A 17,903-nucleotide genomic window follows, 5' to 3' on the forward strand; every position below is an offset into this window, starting at 1 on the left:
ACTTTTGCCGGAAATGCCTAAATAAGCTAGCATAACTCCAAAAAAAACTTGAAACTTAAAAAAAAAAAAATTAAAAGGAAGATGTCAACCTCCGAGATGTTCAATCGGGTTATGTCTTAGCGCAGGAAAAAAAATTGTAATTTATTAAAAATTGTACGTTAAATTGTATGTTTATTGCTCTGATTGTAAAAATTGTTTGTCTTTAAATTTGTCTGGCTAATTGGCTCGGCCAAGGCCATCAAACTATAATAAAAAAAAATCCAAACTGCAAAAAAAAATCAGTCAAGTAACACAATAAAATACATCTGGGTCAACACTAATACCGTGTAGGCCCTCCTCTACTTATGACTGCATTTATGTGTCGAGGTATGCTTGATATCAAATGTTCAACAAAAGGTTACGGAATATTCTCCTATTCTTCAATAACGGCCTCAATGAGATGGTTGTGATTGGCAATAGGGGATTACGACTTTTCGAATCTTTTTTTTTTGAGATAGTCCCATAGATGCTCTATAGGATTCATGTCCGGACTGTTAGGTGGCCACTCTAATAATGGAGTATCAAGAACATTTAGGTAGCCAATAACCTATCGAGCCACATGAGGACGAGCGTTGTCTTGCATAAATAAAAAAATTAGGTCCAAGAAACGGAGCAAAAGGCATTATATGTTCGACAATAATGTTGTGTAACTAATAATGGGCATTCATAGACCTCATACGTATGGAGATCAACTCCGTACGAGCTTCAAAACAAATTCCCCCCTCCCCAAAAACATTTTAGAGCCACCACCAAAAGGTACTTTAGGAGAGATATTGCAGCTGGCAAATCTTTCTCCTCACCTTCGCCAGACACGCTCACGACCATCTGGAGCTTTTAGGCTTACTCTAGTCCCATCGGAGAAAAGAACTCGATTCCAATCATCGATGGTCCAATTTTGATGCAATCTTGAAAAATTCAATCTCTGAACCCTGTCTTCTCTGGTAAGCAAGGGTTTTTTGACCGGTTTCCTGTTGCTCAATTCTGCTTCATCTAAACGTCTTCTAACTGTTCGAGACGATATCGCGAGATTTCGAACATTTGCTAGTTCATTTTTTAGCAAATTGCTGGTGACTCTCCTATCTTTGAGAGCACGTTGTCTCAAAAATCGATCATCAATTTGATTAGTTCAACGTTTTTGCCCTTGCCCTAGTCTTCGATGGTACGACCCTGTTTCATTATATCGCCTCACCTTGCGACTGATGCTGCAATGATGTCTTCCTAACAAACCTGCAACGTATCGCATTAAATATCCTTCATCTAGGAGAGTCGATGCCCGCACTGCCTCCTCCATTGACAAATTTCTTCGGCGGTTCATTTTTTTATTTGATTTTTATGCAAATGAACTTCCAAACATGCATGTAATGAAAAATATCACCATAAAAAGCTTGTTTCTCACAAGCACTTTGTTTTAATCGACACTTTTTATGAAAATTTTAACTCACTTTTAGTATAAAATGAAGTTTAATACAAATTATTGTTAAAACAAGACTATTATTAGCTTACATAACAACTGTCACTGTCAAACAAGGACAATAGGCAACTTGTCGTACAGTAAATTATCAATAAAGATTATTGAGAAAAATATGAGTGGTGCGTTAATTTTGTCCAATCAGTCAATTCCATACGATTACGCGTCACCTTCCTTGTCTAAGGCCACGACAGCCAAGACCCATCCCAGTTTGTAATACTACGAGAAGAATTTAGCTTGAGTATCACAGATTTTCCTTCTTCCGAGCTTTCCTATTGTGTTAACAGCCATACAGTAGATCCGCTGGATCTTTGCACATTGTCATCATTCATATTATAAGAAATAAAACCAAAACATGTGAGCCAAACACAAACTTAAGTCGGTTACATCGATATAATATAGTATATTATATCGATGGTCGGTTAGAAGAATTAAAAAATTGCTAGTATTACAATGGACGTTTTTATACTTCTCTTTTCTTTCATTGGTTGCATTTTGCAAACTGAAATTTTATCGACCACGTGACCTTCTCACTGGAGATTGTTTGGTAACAGTTACACTTCATCTAATTTACTTACCGTTGCACGTCATAGCCCGTGAGGTCACATGATACCAACAAGAAATATTTAGGCGGTAGGTGTGTTCTTTTTTAGAATAACTTTGCCGAGTATACTGGCATTACAGCCACTAGACATATTTTATTATATACGCGTAGAAATGATATTTAAAGATTTCTATTAATGTTAACTTAAGAAATACACAATATGTTTCATTTAATTTGTATAAATGCATTATAAAGCGTTTTTATGAAGAACATTTGTTCGGAACACAATGTAACTGTAATCGAACGAAGGTGATATTTTGGCATAAATTGGTAACACTTATTTGACAGTTGCGGTGTTGACTAATGTTAATAAGTAATGAAAAAAGTGTCATTTTTGTTTAAGTATTCCATTTTACATCTTTATACGACGCATACAAGCGGCTCAACTTGTTTTTAACAAGATTATTTTTTAACTCTTGTTTTGTTTCTATTTATTTACATTAAATATTAATTTGTTTTGTTGTATAATCCACTTTTGCAATAATTATGTGACCTATTTGATTTAAAATGGATTAAGGATTTTTTTATACTTTGGCAACTATGTCAACTTCGATCGCTGTCAATAATAATGATGTGCAACGGTCAGTGTTACCAGACCTAGGGAATTTTCTCTATGCTTAGGGAATTTTGAGCCAGCTTAGGGAAAAAGGGATTTTTATTCAATCTTTTGAAAAATCTAGGGAATTCTTAATATTTGTAAGACTATTTTAAAACATCTGATGGATTTAATAAACTTTCCAAAAATGTACATATTCATTCTCTCCGTGCGTAACCATGGTAGGGGTACCTTGAAACGATGCCAGCGTGCATAGCAGCGAAATATGACAAAATTGGACCTGACCTATCTTTTTACGCATAAATTTGATCAAAAATGGGTGCAAATACATGTTGCGTATTTAATTGTATTAATACTAGCAAAAATAGTGAGTGTAGTTTTTATAGGTTTCCAAAAATTATATATAAATTGGAGAAAAGAAAAAGACGGATTCGTGCTATTAATATGAAAAAGTAAATATCACATAACTTCATTTTTATGCAGTTGAAATGGGAAAAATTTAAATAATTTACCTTAAATGATATTTCATAAGGCTTCAAGCTGCATCTGCAGCCTGCCTGATGACTTTAGCTTTTATATCATAACTTTTACTATTATTATTTTTAATTACATGCTCTTCCACGTGAAAAACTTGATTTGCCAGTACTAGATTTTTCCCTTTCTTTTCCGTTTGGGGTTGAAAAGATAAATTATGATGAATTTTTAGAAACCCAGTTTTTAATACTACATTTATTTTGTACATTATGTAAACATATGTTTAACCTCAAATTGGGAGGTCCAAAACTGTCAGATGAAGACGGTAGGTGTCGCGTCAGTAACGCACGGAGCGAATATCACCTGCTTGGAAATCGTATTATTCGGTGAATCACTGAGTTCTGTTCATGTGATTCCTCGTCGGAGACTATAGTGGTGGAATTTCACGAACTGCGAATTACGTCGGGGATCCACCTGAGCTAAAGTATATATTGACCTCGGGCGATTTTTGGTTTTTAGTTTCTCTTTCTTTAACTGTTCATGTGATTCCCTGTCGGTGACTAGAGTGGTGGTATTTCACGAACGGCGAATTACGACGGGGATCCACCGGGCTAAAATATCTTAATACTTTGATATAGTTATAATTTGATAATTAAAAGCTAAAAGCCCTTATTTATTCTTCAAAAAATTAAAAAAACCAATATTTCCAACTTCTTATGTGACAAATACACACAAATCAGAAATGTTTGGAAAGATTTTTAAAACCCCCGCTCATTCTGACGTCAGACTTAGGTAGGTCATTCTAGGATTCTAGGCTAAATATGGTTGTCAAGTTGTTGGGAAATCTAGGGAAATTTTGGCAAAAATTCTAGGGAATTAAAAAAATCATCTGGCAACCCTGGCAACGGTAAGTAAATTAGATGGACTATAGTTACTTCGTAGAATATTTTGAGGATAAGAATATAATCAATCTGAATGTACCTAATCAATACAATTATTAGCATTAAGAAATAATCATTGTTGTTGAACAAAAAAGAATGTCTTTTAGAAGCAATTCATTTCATCATATATTTTGAATATTATTCTGGTAGTATGTTCAATAAAGTAATGTTAGATTTTTTTTAACTTGACACTATCATCTTCTTTCTGTTGTATCGTCAGATGTTTCTATTATGGCCGAATAAACGGTCGATTTTGGCACCTTCGTTAAAGTATGTTTTCATAATTTATTTCTGATTTAGAAAGTCCAGAAAAGAGATCTTAAAAAATGTTTGAGCATGTATTTGGCATCATCAGAAATTGAAAATGTAGGTTAGGTTTTTTTTGACAGTTCTATCTGTCAGTTGACTAGTAGATTTGATTGGTTCGTCACTTTAATGCCCATTATTATACCACCACAGACGTCACAGTTTAAGACATTTTAAAATACTTTCAGAAATAACAATCACAGACTATCTATCTGTTGCAGTTTTGATTTTACTCATCCCCAAATGGACTTTGCTCATTTTTATTTCGATCCAAATCCTCCTTTTTATTAGAAGACCATTAAGAATTTTAGGATATTTAAAAAATACACTTAAAAAATTGATTTTATTTAAATATTCAAAAACAAACATAAAAAAACTTGACTAATTAACGTTACAAAAACATAAACATTTTTTTATATCTCCAATGCATTATCTTACACCCATGGACACCATCCCCTCCACATTCGTCCTAATAAATTGCTATCAGTAGCATGATCTATTAAACAATCTACCTGATCCTCAACAGTTAAACTTTCTTTTCCAACAAACTTTGTCCGCAAATTTTCATTTGCCTCTCCCAAAACTAGTTTCACATACGCATCAGTATATTCCTGGATTCTCATCCCAGCCTTTAACTCCTCTACCATGATGTCAACGCAGTTCGCACCATTAAGTTTTCGTTTGGCTTGTTCCAGCTTCACTAACGGGTACCAAGTGTTACTCTGGCAGTCTTCGCCGGCTTCGGCATGTTCTAACCAATCTAGCGACGGCTCTTGTATAAAGACGTTCATAGTCGCCAACAGAGATGAACTGTTAGCTCTTAAGCATTTCAAACAATGTATCATGTATTCCCTGAAAGGGCCTCTCTCCTTTAGCGGTTCCATGAGGCTTACTATGTGAGGTGTCAGTCGGAATGGTACTAGTTCGGGTACTGGCAGTATTTGGGTGGCGGTGCCGAAGGAGTGGCCAAAGTCGATGCCCAGGACCTTACCGTTTCTTAGACATATCGAGCTGTTTTCCAAATGGCGGTCGCCGATGCCCAAGATCCAGTGAGCTGCGCACATTACTGAGTATGTCTTTACAAAGTTGTTGCGTAACGCTATGTAGTTTTCGGTACTGGTACTTAAAACCCAAAACGAAGTTCTAAAAACAAATATATTATAATTACCGTTATTAATAAAACCGTTAATTGGATTTAGATGATTTTTCTTTCACATTATAGGTCTATTTGTAAAGAATTACTGTAACAACACTTTCCGAGAAATGTCAACGTTTTAAAAATAAAGGTATAAAAATAAAGTAGTGTTTTTTCATGTTATTTTGCAACATCCCGTGGAATTTATTAAAAACAAACGCTACATCTTATTCATATTGAGAGGTAGCTTTATCTTTTCTCAATATTTTCGTAAAAGAATGATCTTAATATCACTATTATCAAAAAAGAAAAGTACTTTCAGAACACCAGTGTTGGAGTTTATAGACGAATAGAGGTATTACTTTTATGGCTCAGTAAGAGTTATTCGACGATCACGAGAACGCTATGCACAGTACAACATACGACCTATTGACTTTATTCAATGGAGGATCTGCAATGGTTTGGGGAAGAATATCTCTTACAATTTATCTCTAATACTCTTAAGACTGTTACTTTAAGAAGAGATAACTTAATAAGTGAAAGATACATTACAGACATTTTGTCAAACTATGTAGTTCCTTTTGCTCCTTAAATATGAAAAAACTCTTTTAGTGCATGATAATGCACGACCACATGTAGTACGTGTGATCCGGGATTATTTGGACAAAATTGATAAAAAAAAACATGAACTGGCCACTCTGCAGCCATGATCTAAATCCCATAGAGAATTTGTAGGATGTTATTGATCGTCAACTCAGGTCTTGATGATATGGAAGTTATGTTGAGAGAATTTTGGGATGCAATTGATCAAGACCAAATAGGACGCTTGATTTTAAGTATGCTTAGTCACTGTGAAGAAGTAATTAGAAATAGCGGCGAGAATACTCGTTATTAAGTGTTTTTGAGAGACGAGCACTCGTTAAATATTATTAAAATTTTGTTTTTTAAGCTTTAGTTGTTTTTAATGTTAATAAAAGTTATGTAAGTAGTGTTTTCTTTGCTTTTATTTGTTTTAAATGTCCATAGAAACTTGTTATATTTAAAGTTTTGAACAATATTTAATAACGAGCGATCATGATCATTTTATAACTAAAATATTGAGAAAAAAAATTATATCTCGCAATGTTAATAAGATGTAGCATTTGTTTCTAATAAATTCCACAGGGTGTTGCAAAATTTGATGAAAAAACACAATTTTATTTTTACGTATTCGGGTGTAACGTTGACATTTTTCAGAAAACATTGGTACAGTAATTCTTTAGAAATAGACCTATAATGTGAAAAAAAAAATCATCGAAATCCAATCAACGGTTTAGAAGAAAAATAGATTCAAACTTATGGTACATTTAAGGTGGTGGTACATAACCTCAAGATGGTCATTCTATCTCACCAAAAAATGTTATTTTCATGAAAAGGCTTTAAAAACACACAAAGACAATAAAACAAAACAACATTTTGGTACAAAAATTTCCAAGTATTGGTACGAAAAGGTAAAATTTGGTACGAAAATTTCCAGATGATACCTAAAATCAAGTTTTATATAGAAAAGATTTCGAGATCTGTGATCAGGATCCTGACGTAGAAATGAGAACTAGAAGATGAAAGGACTGTGTGGCAGAGGATTTGACAGAGAGCTGAGGAAGGCGAAAACTGTCTACTGTTGTATGGAGTTGAGGGCTGGACGTTAAACCATGTCACGTCTGGATTCTTTTGAGATGTGGTTTTACCCGTGGTTATTAAAAATACCATGGATCAAGAAAGTATTAAATTATCGAGTATTGGAAAGAATTAATAAAAATAATGACCTATTGATAAAAGTTAAGAAGATAAAGAAAAATTCCAGTTGATGGTAGCCAACCTCCAATGAGTAGAGGGCACATGAAGAAGAAGATGAAGAAAATGACGAATAAACAAGAATAACGAAACATTATTTACCTCATGATATCCCATGGAATCTTCTTAACCAAGCTGTTAAAATTATGGACAACTCTATCCTTTCTAATCGCTACAGCAGCTTTTCCGTAGATGTGAAAATGGTTGCCCTTGTTGCCTTTTGATATGAAATTATCATATTCCTCCCTAATCTTTTTCGAAAAATCGTCAAGTTGTGATTCAGTTTTTAGTGCTTTTATTAGAAAATTTCGTAAAGATTTAATATCGTTAACCCATTGAATTAGACCCAAATTGGAATTTAATGGAATGACCTAAAAAAACGGAAATATGTTCCAAATATTAACACACTAAACGCTTATTAAAAGTCACCAATCTAGCCATTGATGAAACGTTTAAATAGGTCTTTTCATTACAATTTATTTTGTGCGCATGCGTCAGTATCAGCCATTTTTATCGTACTGTTTTTGTAAACAAGCATGTTAAAGTATAATATTTATAGTCAGTTGAAACATTTCACTCCGACACAATTTATAAGGACAGTTCAATATTACATTTACCGGTAATTAAGTTAAATTATAAATAACACGTCTTTGAACAATCTCCGTACTTCGTAAGATAGAGATGGAAGAAACAGAGAATGAAAGGTACATCCCATCAAATAAATATTGGACATAGATAATGTTATTCAAAATCACCAATATTTTATATTCTACTTGGAAATTCGCTACCGCCGGCGAGGGTGTACAGACACCGAATAAGAAACAATCAGAATGCCCACTCTCAGATGCCGCCTTTGAAGTTTTTCAGCACGCGATCGCCATGTTTTAGACGGAAACACAGAACACAGACTTGGATTGAGAATCACATTTGGTGTAATTTTACTGTCAAAGTTCATATTTTTAGGTTATATTGTGTTAGATTAAAACTTTTACAACTTATACTTTTATACTTATTTTTTCTTTATTTCAAAGAATTTTGTTGTTGTTTTTATCAGGGTTATTTTAATGCAAATCAATAAATCATTGAAATTAGTTATGAAGTTGAAAAATATTTAAATTAATATTTTATTAACAAAAAGAGAAATCAAACGATTTCTACTTAGCGAAACCGAATTCAAATCTTAACCACTGTGTTTCCTAAAATTTGCGAAACAAACAGCTGGATAAAATAGCTGGCTAAGTAGAAATCGTTTGATTTCTCTTTTTGTTTTTAGATGGCGTAGTTACGTCCGTATATAGTTATTTTAATAACTATTGTCTAGGACGGGAAAGATTTTTGTTTTGGTTCAGAGCAGTGGCTATACCGTTCTGAAGAGACTTAAGGAGGTCGAAATACGTATCAGCGGTTGTTGCTGCACTGTATCAAAACAAAAATCTAATACCGTCATTCTGTAATATTTTATTCTTTTTAGGTGTCCCTGATTTTATTCTGTAAAAGACTAAAGATATTCGTTTTCTCCGTTTAAGTAGTGAATAAGGACTTTTAGTTGTAATATAACATTATGTGTAAACCTTTCTATCAATATTATTAAATGTAAATTTTGATCAACAGAATCAACTGGCTGGTCCATTGTCTGTCACATTTTTTTTATTTAAAAATAAATGTATAGTTGTGTGGACATTACTGCTGCGAAAATTATTTCTTTTGTTGCTTATTTTGATTTCTATTGATAAGTTGTCAGAAAATAAATTTATTTTTATACATAAATTTTATAACATTAATAAACTTTTCAAAAAGTAAGTAGTGTTTCATTAAGTATTTATAAGGGTTTACATTGTGAAAAAAACAGGATGAATTTAAAAAATAAATTTAATATACATTATATACATATTAAGATATTCATTTAAATCCGATTTTAAGCTTACCATTTTTCTGGAGTGGAGAACAGAAACTTTTTCTTTATGTTATGCTCAAAAATTATAGGTTCATTTTTCCTATCTTGGTCCACAAAATGACAACTACAAACAAAATAATTTTTACTGAACAGCACTGGTTCCGATTAAAACATGGCTGAATGTCTGCGCGAACGAGATGCGCGTACTTATTGTTTCATGGAGAGTGGGCATTCTGATTGTTTCTTATTCTGTAGTACAGTGCTGTCATTATACTGTCAATGTGGTCTTTTGGCGACCATTTGAAAAAGAGGACAATATTAACCCAGAATCGAATTGTGTTGAAAGTACTTTAGAATTTAAAAACAAAGACCTACAGGTGCAGTGTCAACGTATTGTGTTGAACATATATGAGTGCTATATAAAAAGAAAATGAATGAAAGTCTGACAGAAATATTGTAAATAGAATAAGTTAACTTACAAAACTGGGTTTAATAATACACACCAACAAAACGAAGTATATAAAAATAAGCACGCAACCACAAATCCTACGACCACTAGTTATAGAATACGACGTCATCGAAGTGTAACGTAAACAGCAAGGAAATAAAGAAGGAAAAATTAAGGGACAATTAGCCTAGTAAAGAGTAATAATTATTTAAGTATTTATTATATATTCCAAATTAATAAAGAATAAATCCGACACAGTTTTACGTATACATTTCAAATTAAAAACAAAACAATTGACTCAGTTTAACACAAGCCTGAATGTTTAAAAAATTACGACACTTAGACCTTGTTGGAAATTAATACAAGGTACGAATTGTTAAACAAGTGAGAAGAATTGAGCTGACTAAGAAGTTTTTACATAGCGTGATCCAGTTTAACACATGGAATAGATGGCATAATCAGCGAATACATAAAAAACAAGCAGAAGTTGGTCAAACGTTCAGTAAGAGCGCGGCGCCGAGAGTGGCCCGACGCCAGCGGGAGTTAGTGGGAAGTGGTCACGCCAGACGCTCCACGCCATAGTGTGGAGATCGGACGATACGCAGACAGTGGACGCGTTAATTAACTCGACGGGATAGTGGACGCATAAGTGTCGGCAACTGGAGATTCGAAGGTTCGCAATCTCAAATCCCTGTAGACTGGAGGCGTATTCCCTAGCTAGAGCCTAGATACGCGAAGGCAACTAAGATCTATATACTAACCCAAGGTATATCTAATGATACGGAATTGTCCGACCTTTAATTCCTTGCTTGTCTCTTCTCGTTTCCCTTCGCGCCTGATCGAACATTTTGGTCATAACTGATATTTTGTAGTGTACAGTCTAGTTCATCATCATTCAATCTTCGCTTATCCACTGCTGGACATAGATCTCCCTCATAATTTTCCATCTATTTCGATCTTGTGCCTCTTGCATCCAATTCCTATGACAACGTTTTAGATCGTCAGTCCAACGTGTTGGTGGACGACCTCTGCTTCGGTAGGCATCATCTCTTGGTCTCCATTCCAGTATCCGCTTTGTCCATCTATTATCTGTCATTCGAGCCACGTGACCTGCCCAGTTCCATTTCAGTGTTGCTACTCTCTCTACTGCATCAGCCACTCCTGTTCTTTGTCGTAGCTGGCGATTTGGGATCTTGTCTCGTAGTGAAACGCCCAACATAGCACGCTCCATCGCCCTTTGACACACACGGATCTTTTGAACTGTTCTCCTTGTCATGGTCAACGTTTCGGCACCGTAAGTTAACACTGGCAAAACACACTGATTAAACGTTTTTCTTTTAAGGCATATTGGTATATTAGACGATTTGAAAATATGGTTCAGCTTGCCGAAGGCTGCCCAAGTCAGTCTTATACGACGGAGAAGCTCAACGGTTTGGTTATCTTTTCCTATGCGAATCTCATGACCTAGGTATTTATAGGCCGTTACCTGGTCTATGGATCTTGTTCCTACGCATATATCTTCGCTGACTACTACAGTCTAGTTATTACATTGTAAACTCGAAATTTGTTTTTGTTATTCCTAGCCGTTACAGGTCGAGACTAGAAGAGATACACATTTCGCTTATGCAGTGCTCCGGCTTCTAACGTAAGCCCATAGCCTCTCACTCTTTGCAGGACCTGAGACCGAGAAGTCCTTATTCCCTTCCTTTCCAGAAAGATTTTCCTACCCTCTTGTAAATCCGCGAGGGCGAAACCAGCCAGTCCAGACTAGTGGAACCAGTAAGCCTTGCCCCGCTCGCAGGGATAAGTATCTCCTAAAAAAATTTGTAGAGACATTGATAAGGACATTGAGACAGACGTCTTCTACAATGGTGACAGCCTTTATCAGAGTCGAGACAATTCATTAGAGGGGGTTAGTCGATTCATCTACAGCTTCAATCCTAAATTATCACGCTTAACCCCCCCAATGTTGTTAGAATGGTGACAGCGGCGTCTTCACCCCCAATATATTTTTATTTATTATTAGAGAAGCTGTGAATGAATTTGTATACCTGGAAGCGCTTCTTAACACTGAAAATAATACTACCGCAGAGATAAATCGCAGAATTTGCACGCCAACAGATGCTATTTTGAGCTCAATCTCTTTGGATAACAAAATTTTAGTCTACAAGTCCATCCCCAAGCCCATATGGACTTACGGAATTCAGCTATGGGGCACTGCTAGCGTCTCCTTAAATCCACAATCTCCAAAAAAAGCTCAATCTCCTTAAATCCACAATTATATCGAGAAATACAAAAATAAAACTCTACAAAACAAGAATACGCCCAGTCCTAACATATGGTTCAGGGACCTGGACTCTAATAAAATGTAATGAAAACATGTTAGGATGTTTCGAAAGAAAAGTCCTAAGGCGAATCTATGGAGCAGTACACGACAATGGAGTGTAAAGAAAACGATACAACTTCCGAACCTTACAAAATATACCAGGAACCAGATATCGTAAATAATATTAAGATCTGAGGTGGATAGGGCATGTAATGTGGATGGAACAAAATGACCCAGCTAGAAAAACGTTCCTTGATATATCCATTGGTCAGAGAAGAAAAGGAAGACACAGAACAAGATTCCTTGATAACATCGATGAAGACATGAGAAATATGGGAATACGTGCTTGGCGCAGGAAGGCGATTAATAGGGATGACTGGAGAGAAGGCTAGGACGCAGGGTTGTGAAGTCAGAATGATGGTGATGAATATAAAAATAAATGATGCACCCATGTCTCGTAATATGATATATTTTTTAATGTTTGCCGGCTATCAGTTTTTTTTTTAGGTGTTTCAACTGACTTTATAAATACTAGACCTATGAACACACAATTAAGATAAGAAAAGGCTAAATAAAGTAAAGTAAGTACAATAATGGGCTTCAACAAAATTATATTTTGTATTAATTAGATTTTTCCTGATTGATTGATTTAATTGTGAAGGTAACACTGCATTCTCAGCCATTGTTGGTCAAAACAGTACAAAATTATTGAATTGCGCTTGCGCTCATCACATATGAAAAGGCCTATACTTGGCATTGATTCAGTGGCGTATCTGCGAATTATTGGCAAGTGTTAATTAATTATTGTCGCTAAAATGAACTGCGCGACGAAACTTCACGATAATTGGTTGTATTTATCATTTTTATTTGAAAATGGTACAGAAATCAATAAAATCGAGCAAATAACATACCTGGTAAGTTAGAATATCTAATCCGTTATTAGAACAAGAAGTGTCATTTCTTAAAATGTTGTTCATAAGACCGAAAAGTTGTTGTATTCGTTGATCTTGCCTTATATCTTCTCCAAACTTGATCAAGAATGGATATTCTTTGGTGTTCATACCAATCATTCTAATTTTTATGGGTTTTCGCAGAGATGACATTACAGCAACCTAAAAATATTTGTTTTCCAGTTTAACAGAAGCTAGCATAGAATAAAAAAACTACCACAAGTATCGAAAATAATAAAAAGGTGGTTATCTTTAGTTTGATGAAAAAGATGAGATTGTCGACCAACTAAATAAAACATAACTCACCTCTGGATGAAAGCCTGATATCTTCACGTGATGCTGAGGTACCGGTAGCTTCTGTCCATCGTACTGACCGGGTATTTCTAATTCCATGTTAAGTTTGTTAGCCGAAAAGTTCGCTAACCAAGGACAATAATCTTTTAATAATAACGAGGGTTCGTCGTTCGATATTTTGTCCGATTCTGATAATATCACTTGGGCATAAGTTTTGATCTCATTAATTGGCATGTCTGAAAATTTAAAATTATATTGTAAAAAACTGGGCTACCCAAAATTAGACGGAGAATAAATTTAAACTATAGCATATTGGCGCACGTGATTTTTTGACGTTTGCCTGAGGGTAAGATTCAATATTTACGTATCAAGAAAAAAATACAAAAATATTGCTTACCTGACATTCGGGTAAAAATGTTTTCGAATCTTCTTCTTATCGACTTAAACATATTTCCCTGCATATTATTCACGTTATTGGTACCATAAGCTTGGTTAAAAACGTCCTCTTGAACACACTTTATATATTTTTTGATACTATTAATGTCATCAGAATCCTTAATTTTTCTTACGTTATATATAAGGATATTTGCCGGAATACTTGCGTACGATAAAGCTTTTAAGAATTTATTTATTTTTTCGTCTTTCAGCAGTTGTTCATCTAACCTAAAATGGTGTTATAAACGAAAAAAAAAATAATTAAAAAACTTGGAACAGTGACTGCCTTTTACGTAAAGTAAAAAGATTGTAATAAGTTTGAAGCTGTCAGCCAGTGTATTGTTATTTATAATTGATATAATCATGAATTTGAATGAATGAATTTGAAAGTGAATTTTTCAGGGAAGCTTTTAAAAGCTTCCTCAGTTCACTATAAAATATAATGATGTAACTTTATAAGTAAAAAACAACAACGGTGAAGTCCATACTTACAAACACTGAAGGTTTTTTTTTTAGATGTTAAAAAATGTCTGTAACAGAGCCCTGCAGTGGTACGGGCATGTACAAAGAATGCCAGAGCATAGGTGGCCGAAAAGAATATTAAACTGGGACCAGCCGGGAAGAAGACGGAGAGGAAGACCTGCTACAAGATGGAAAACATACGTCGGAAATGCTATGATAGATAGAGACCTCAGAGAAGGTGACTGGGAGAATAGAGTGCTGTGGAGGACGAAAACGGCGAACTCATAATGGGAAAAGCCGAAGAAGAAGAAGAAGAAAAAGTGTATGGTTACTTAGATTAAAAACAAAACACAACGAAAAAAAAAAAACTAAACCAGAGCACTAATCTTCATTCGTTAGTCTCATTCATACAATGAGACTAACAGTTCATGCAATTGTCTGGTGAATTTTCTGTTAATGTACAGGCATCATGCAATGTGCGCGTCTATTTTATTCCTCCGTGGGAGAGCTGCACTTTTGTGGAAGAGGCATTAAAGATAGAATGTATGTGGCTCGTGGAATAATTTGTTCGAATGTAAGCTGAACCAGTTCTTGACTATTTGTTTAAGGAATATGGGATATAGATCCATAAAACAAACTGCCCTGCCATGGAGGCTACCTATGAAAAGAAGAGATCAAGTTATCATCTCCAGACTACGATTAGGACACACCAAGATCACACATGATTTCCTACTACAGAAGCAACATAAACCTTTGTGTTACGCGTGTGATAGTGATCTAACAGTGCATCACTTATTAGTGGAGTATCCGTTGTAAGCATTTGAAAGACAACCTGAACAGTTACCTACAACAATAAAAGACATTCTAAGTGAATATCGTGACCACAACCGTACCATGCTTTTTTTGGTTTCCTCAGGACTAATCAACAAAATCTAATTGTATTCTTTGTTTTTTTTTTATATCTATGTTATCTGTAAAATCGACCATTGCTAATAACCCTTGTGGTTAAAGCAGTTTAAAAAAATAGATATATGGGATATGAAGTCTATTTGTCATCTATGATGAGAAAGTGATAGATCTGGTTCAAGTTGTCAATGTCAGTTCTTTTACTTAGAAGGATGTTGATGGATGTTTTAGACTTTTTCACATTTCTAGGACGGATCTATTATGATAATTTTGTTGTTTGCAAAGTATTATGACGTTTGTAGAGTCGATTAGGTGTTTGGTTGAAATGGCATGTTGTGCAAGGGCACACGGGAGTTTGGAAATCCTAGTGCCACTTTTGTGAAACGTTAGTCGACCTTGAACAGAGTGGCTGGTCTGTCCAATGTAGCAGGAGCTGCACTCTGCACAGGTTATAAAGGTACAACATTAGTTTATTCTAAAGGTGACAATGGAATTTTGGTCTTCGAAAATAACTTTTGTACAGTTCTCGCGATTATTAACGCTATTTTAACTGGTAAGTTATTAAGAGTTTAGTAAGCTTATTCGTGATTTGTGGGAAGTACGGAAGAGAAGCATATTTAGTGGCTCGTTCTGGGATGAATGTTGAGTTGTTCATCTGTATGTTGTTAGAAATGGACGCTAATATTACACCATTGAGTGCTTCTGCATAGATATTTATTGATGATTGAAATGGGATACGAGTTATCAATGATAACAGACTTTAGTAGATTAAGAGATTTATCTTTGCATGTGACAACGTGTGTACTCTAAGACTGGGGACTACATATATACATATATATATATATATATATATATATATATATATATATATATATATATATATATATATATATATATAAATATATATATATATATATATATATATATATATATATATATATATATATATATATATATATATATATATATATATATATATATATGAAAATTACTGGAGCCATTTTGGAGCCATTATCAAGAGTGATACGGTTCGGTTCGAGTTCGGGGTCTCAATCTGCCTACTCCCCTTACTCGAGACGTACCAGTATCGTGTTCTATATTGCAAGAACTGTCTCTCGGCACTGAGGTCTCCATGTGCCTACTCCCCAGTGTCGAGTGACAACCGGTCTTACCCTGTGTGGCTGCTTTTATACTCGCTGTATGTGCGGGAACGGTATGCGCTGACGTGCTCTGAACTGACGTGGCCTGAGCGGTGTGGGCGGGAGGTCGCTGAAGCAGGGGTCGCCATGTTGCCGGCAATCGTTTCGCGTCATCGCGCGTGTTCAAGCTGTTAGGCCGTTTTTCGATTTCGATAGCTTCATGAATGATTCTCGCTTTTAATGAGCGTCAGTTTTGACATTGTTTCTTTATTCACCAACATTCCCATCGATGAAACCATTTCCATCTTGGACTCTAAACATCAAATTCCCCAAGACACATTATCTCTTATAAAACACTGCATGTCTAATACATATTTCACGTTCCAAAATCATTTCTATCGTCAAATCAAAGGTGCCCCAATGGGATCGCCCCTCTCTCCCGTAATAGCAGATATATACATGGAACATTTCGAAACAGTAGCCTTGTCCTCATCAAATCTCAAACCCACCTGCTGGTTACGGTACGTTGATGACACCTTTGTCATTTGGTCCCATGGTAAAGACACATTAGATCTCTTCCTCTCCCACCTGAATGGAATACATCCCAGCATTCAATTCACGATGGAAGTTGAGTCTGAAGCGTCTTTGCCAGTCCTCGATGTTCTTATTCAGAAAAATCCACCTCACAGTTTTTCCTATTCCGTGTACCGGAAACCCACTCATACAAACAGCTATCTCAATGCCCAGTCACATCATCACCCCGCCCAACTTTATTCAGTCATCAACACTCTTATTTCCCGTTCCATAAGACTTAGCGACAACAATCACAGGTCATCCGAAATCAATTCAATACGACAAACACTCCACAAAACGGCTACCACAAAACCTAAATCAATAGAAGCATTCAAAAACTTCTAAACCCCATTCCATCCAAAAAAGAAACCTTGCCGCCGGATCAACCCAAAATCTTTCTACCTTTCATTAAAGGTGTCACTGACAAGATCAGTAGAACTCTTATCCCTCTTAATATCAAAACCATCTTCACCACTCACTCCAAATTGTCCAATCTCGTCAGATCCGTAAAAGACCAAATCCCCAATGAAGACCATGGTGTCTACGAGATACCTTGTTCCAGTTGCCCACGTACATACGTAGGACAGACAAACCGACGAATCCATAACCGTATTTACGAACATTCTCTATCAGTCAAACATTCCGATACCACTTCAGCCCTAGTCCAACATCATATTCAGACAGGCCATAAAATAGATTTCGAAAAAGCAAAAACCATCGCTCCCATCCGCTCATTAAAAGCGAGAATCATTCGTGAAGCTATCGAAATCGAAAAACGGCCTAACAGCTTGAACACGCGCGATGACGCAAAACGATTGCCGGCAACATGGCGACCCCTGCTTCAGCGACCTCCCGCCCACACCGCTCAGGCCACGTCAGTTCAGACCACGTCAGCGCATACCGTTCCCGCGCATACAGCGAGTATAAAAGCAGCCACACAGGGTAAGACCGGTTGTCACTCGACACTGAGGAGTAGGCAGATTGAACTAAACAGACATTTTGACCTCAGTAGGTAAAACCATTATATTTTTTATCATTATGGTATCAATGGATGTTGCCAAAATATATATCACAGGTAACACAGGTAACCTAGATACATAAAATATCGATCGATTTGACT

At 35.5% G+C, this 17,903-nt stretch overlaps 1 protein-coding gene across 1 annotated transcript in view; it reads right to left on the reverse strand.

Moving 5' to 3' along the window:
- Positions 1–4,717: 4,717 nt before the first annotated feature.
- Positions 4,718–17,903, reverse strand: part of LOC140437823 (DNA-dependent protein kinase catalytic subunit-like) — a 53,933-nt gene continuing 40,747 nt past the window's right edge. Inside the window, exons 23-27 of the mRNA XM_072527584.1 lie at positions 13,666–13,931; positions 13,281–13,504; positions 12,936–13,136; positions 7,459–7,727; positions 4,718–5,531 (exon numbers count right to left, since the gene is read on the reverse strand). Coding sequence (XP_072383685.1) covers positions 4,823–5,531; positions 7,459–7,727; positions 12,936–13,136; positions 13,281–13,504; positions 13,666–13,931 — 1,669 coding nt within the window. The 3' untranslated portion in view covers positions 4,718–4,822. The remainder of the gene's footprint in view (positions 5,532–7,458; positions 7,728–12,935; positions 13,137–13,280; positions 13,505–13,665; positions 13,932–17,903) is intronic.

Source organism: Diabrotica undecimpunctata, chromosome 3 (assembly GCF_040954645.1).
Source record: "Diabrotica undecimpunctata isolate CICGRU chromosome 3, icDiaUnde3, whole genome shotgun sequence".
Lineage (NCBI taxonomy): Eukaryota > Metazoa > Arthropoda > Insecta > Coleoptera > Chrysomelidae > Diabrotica > Diabrotica undecimpunctata.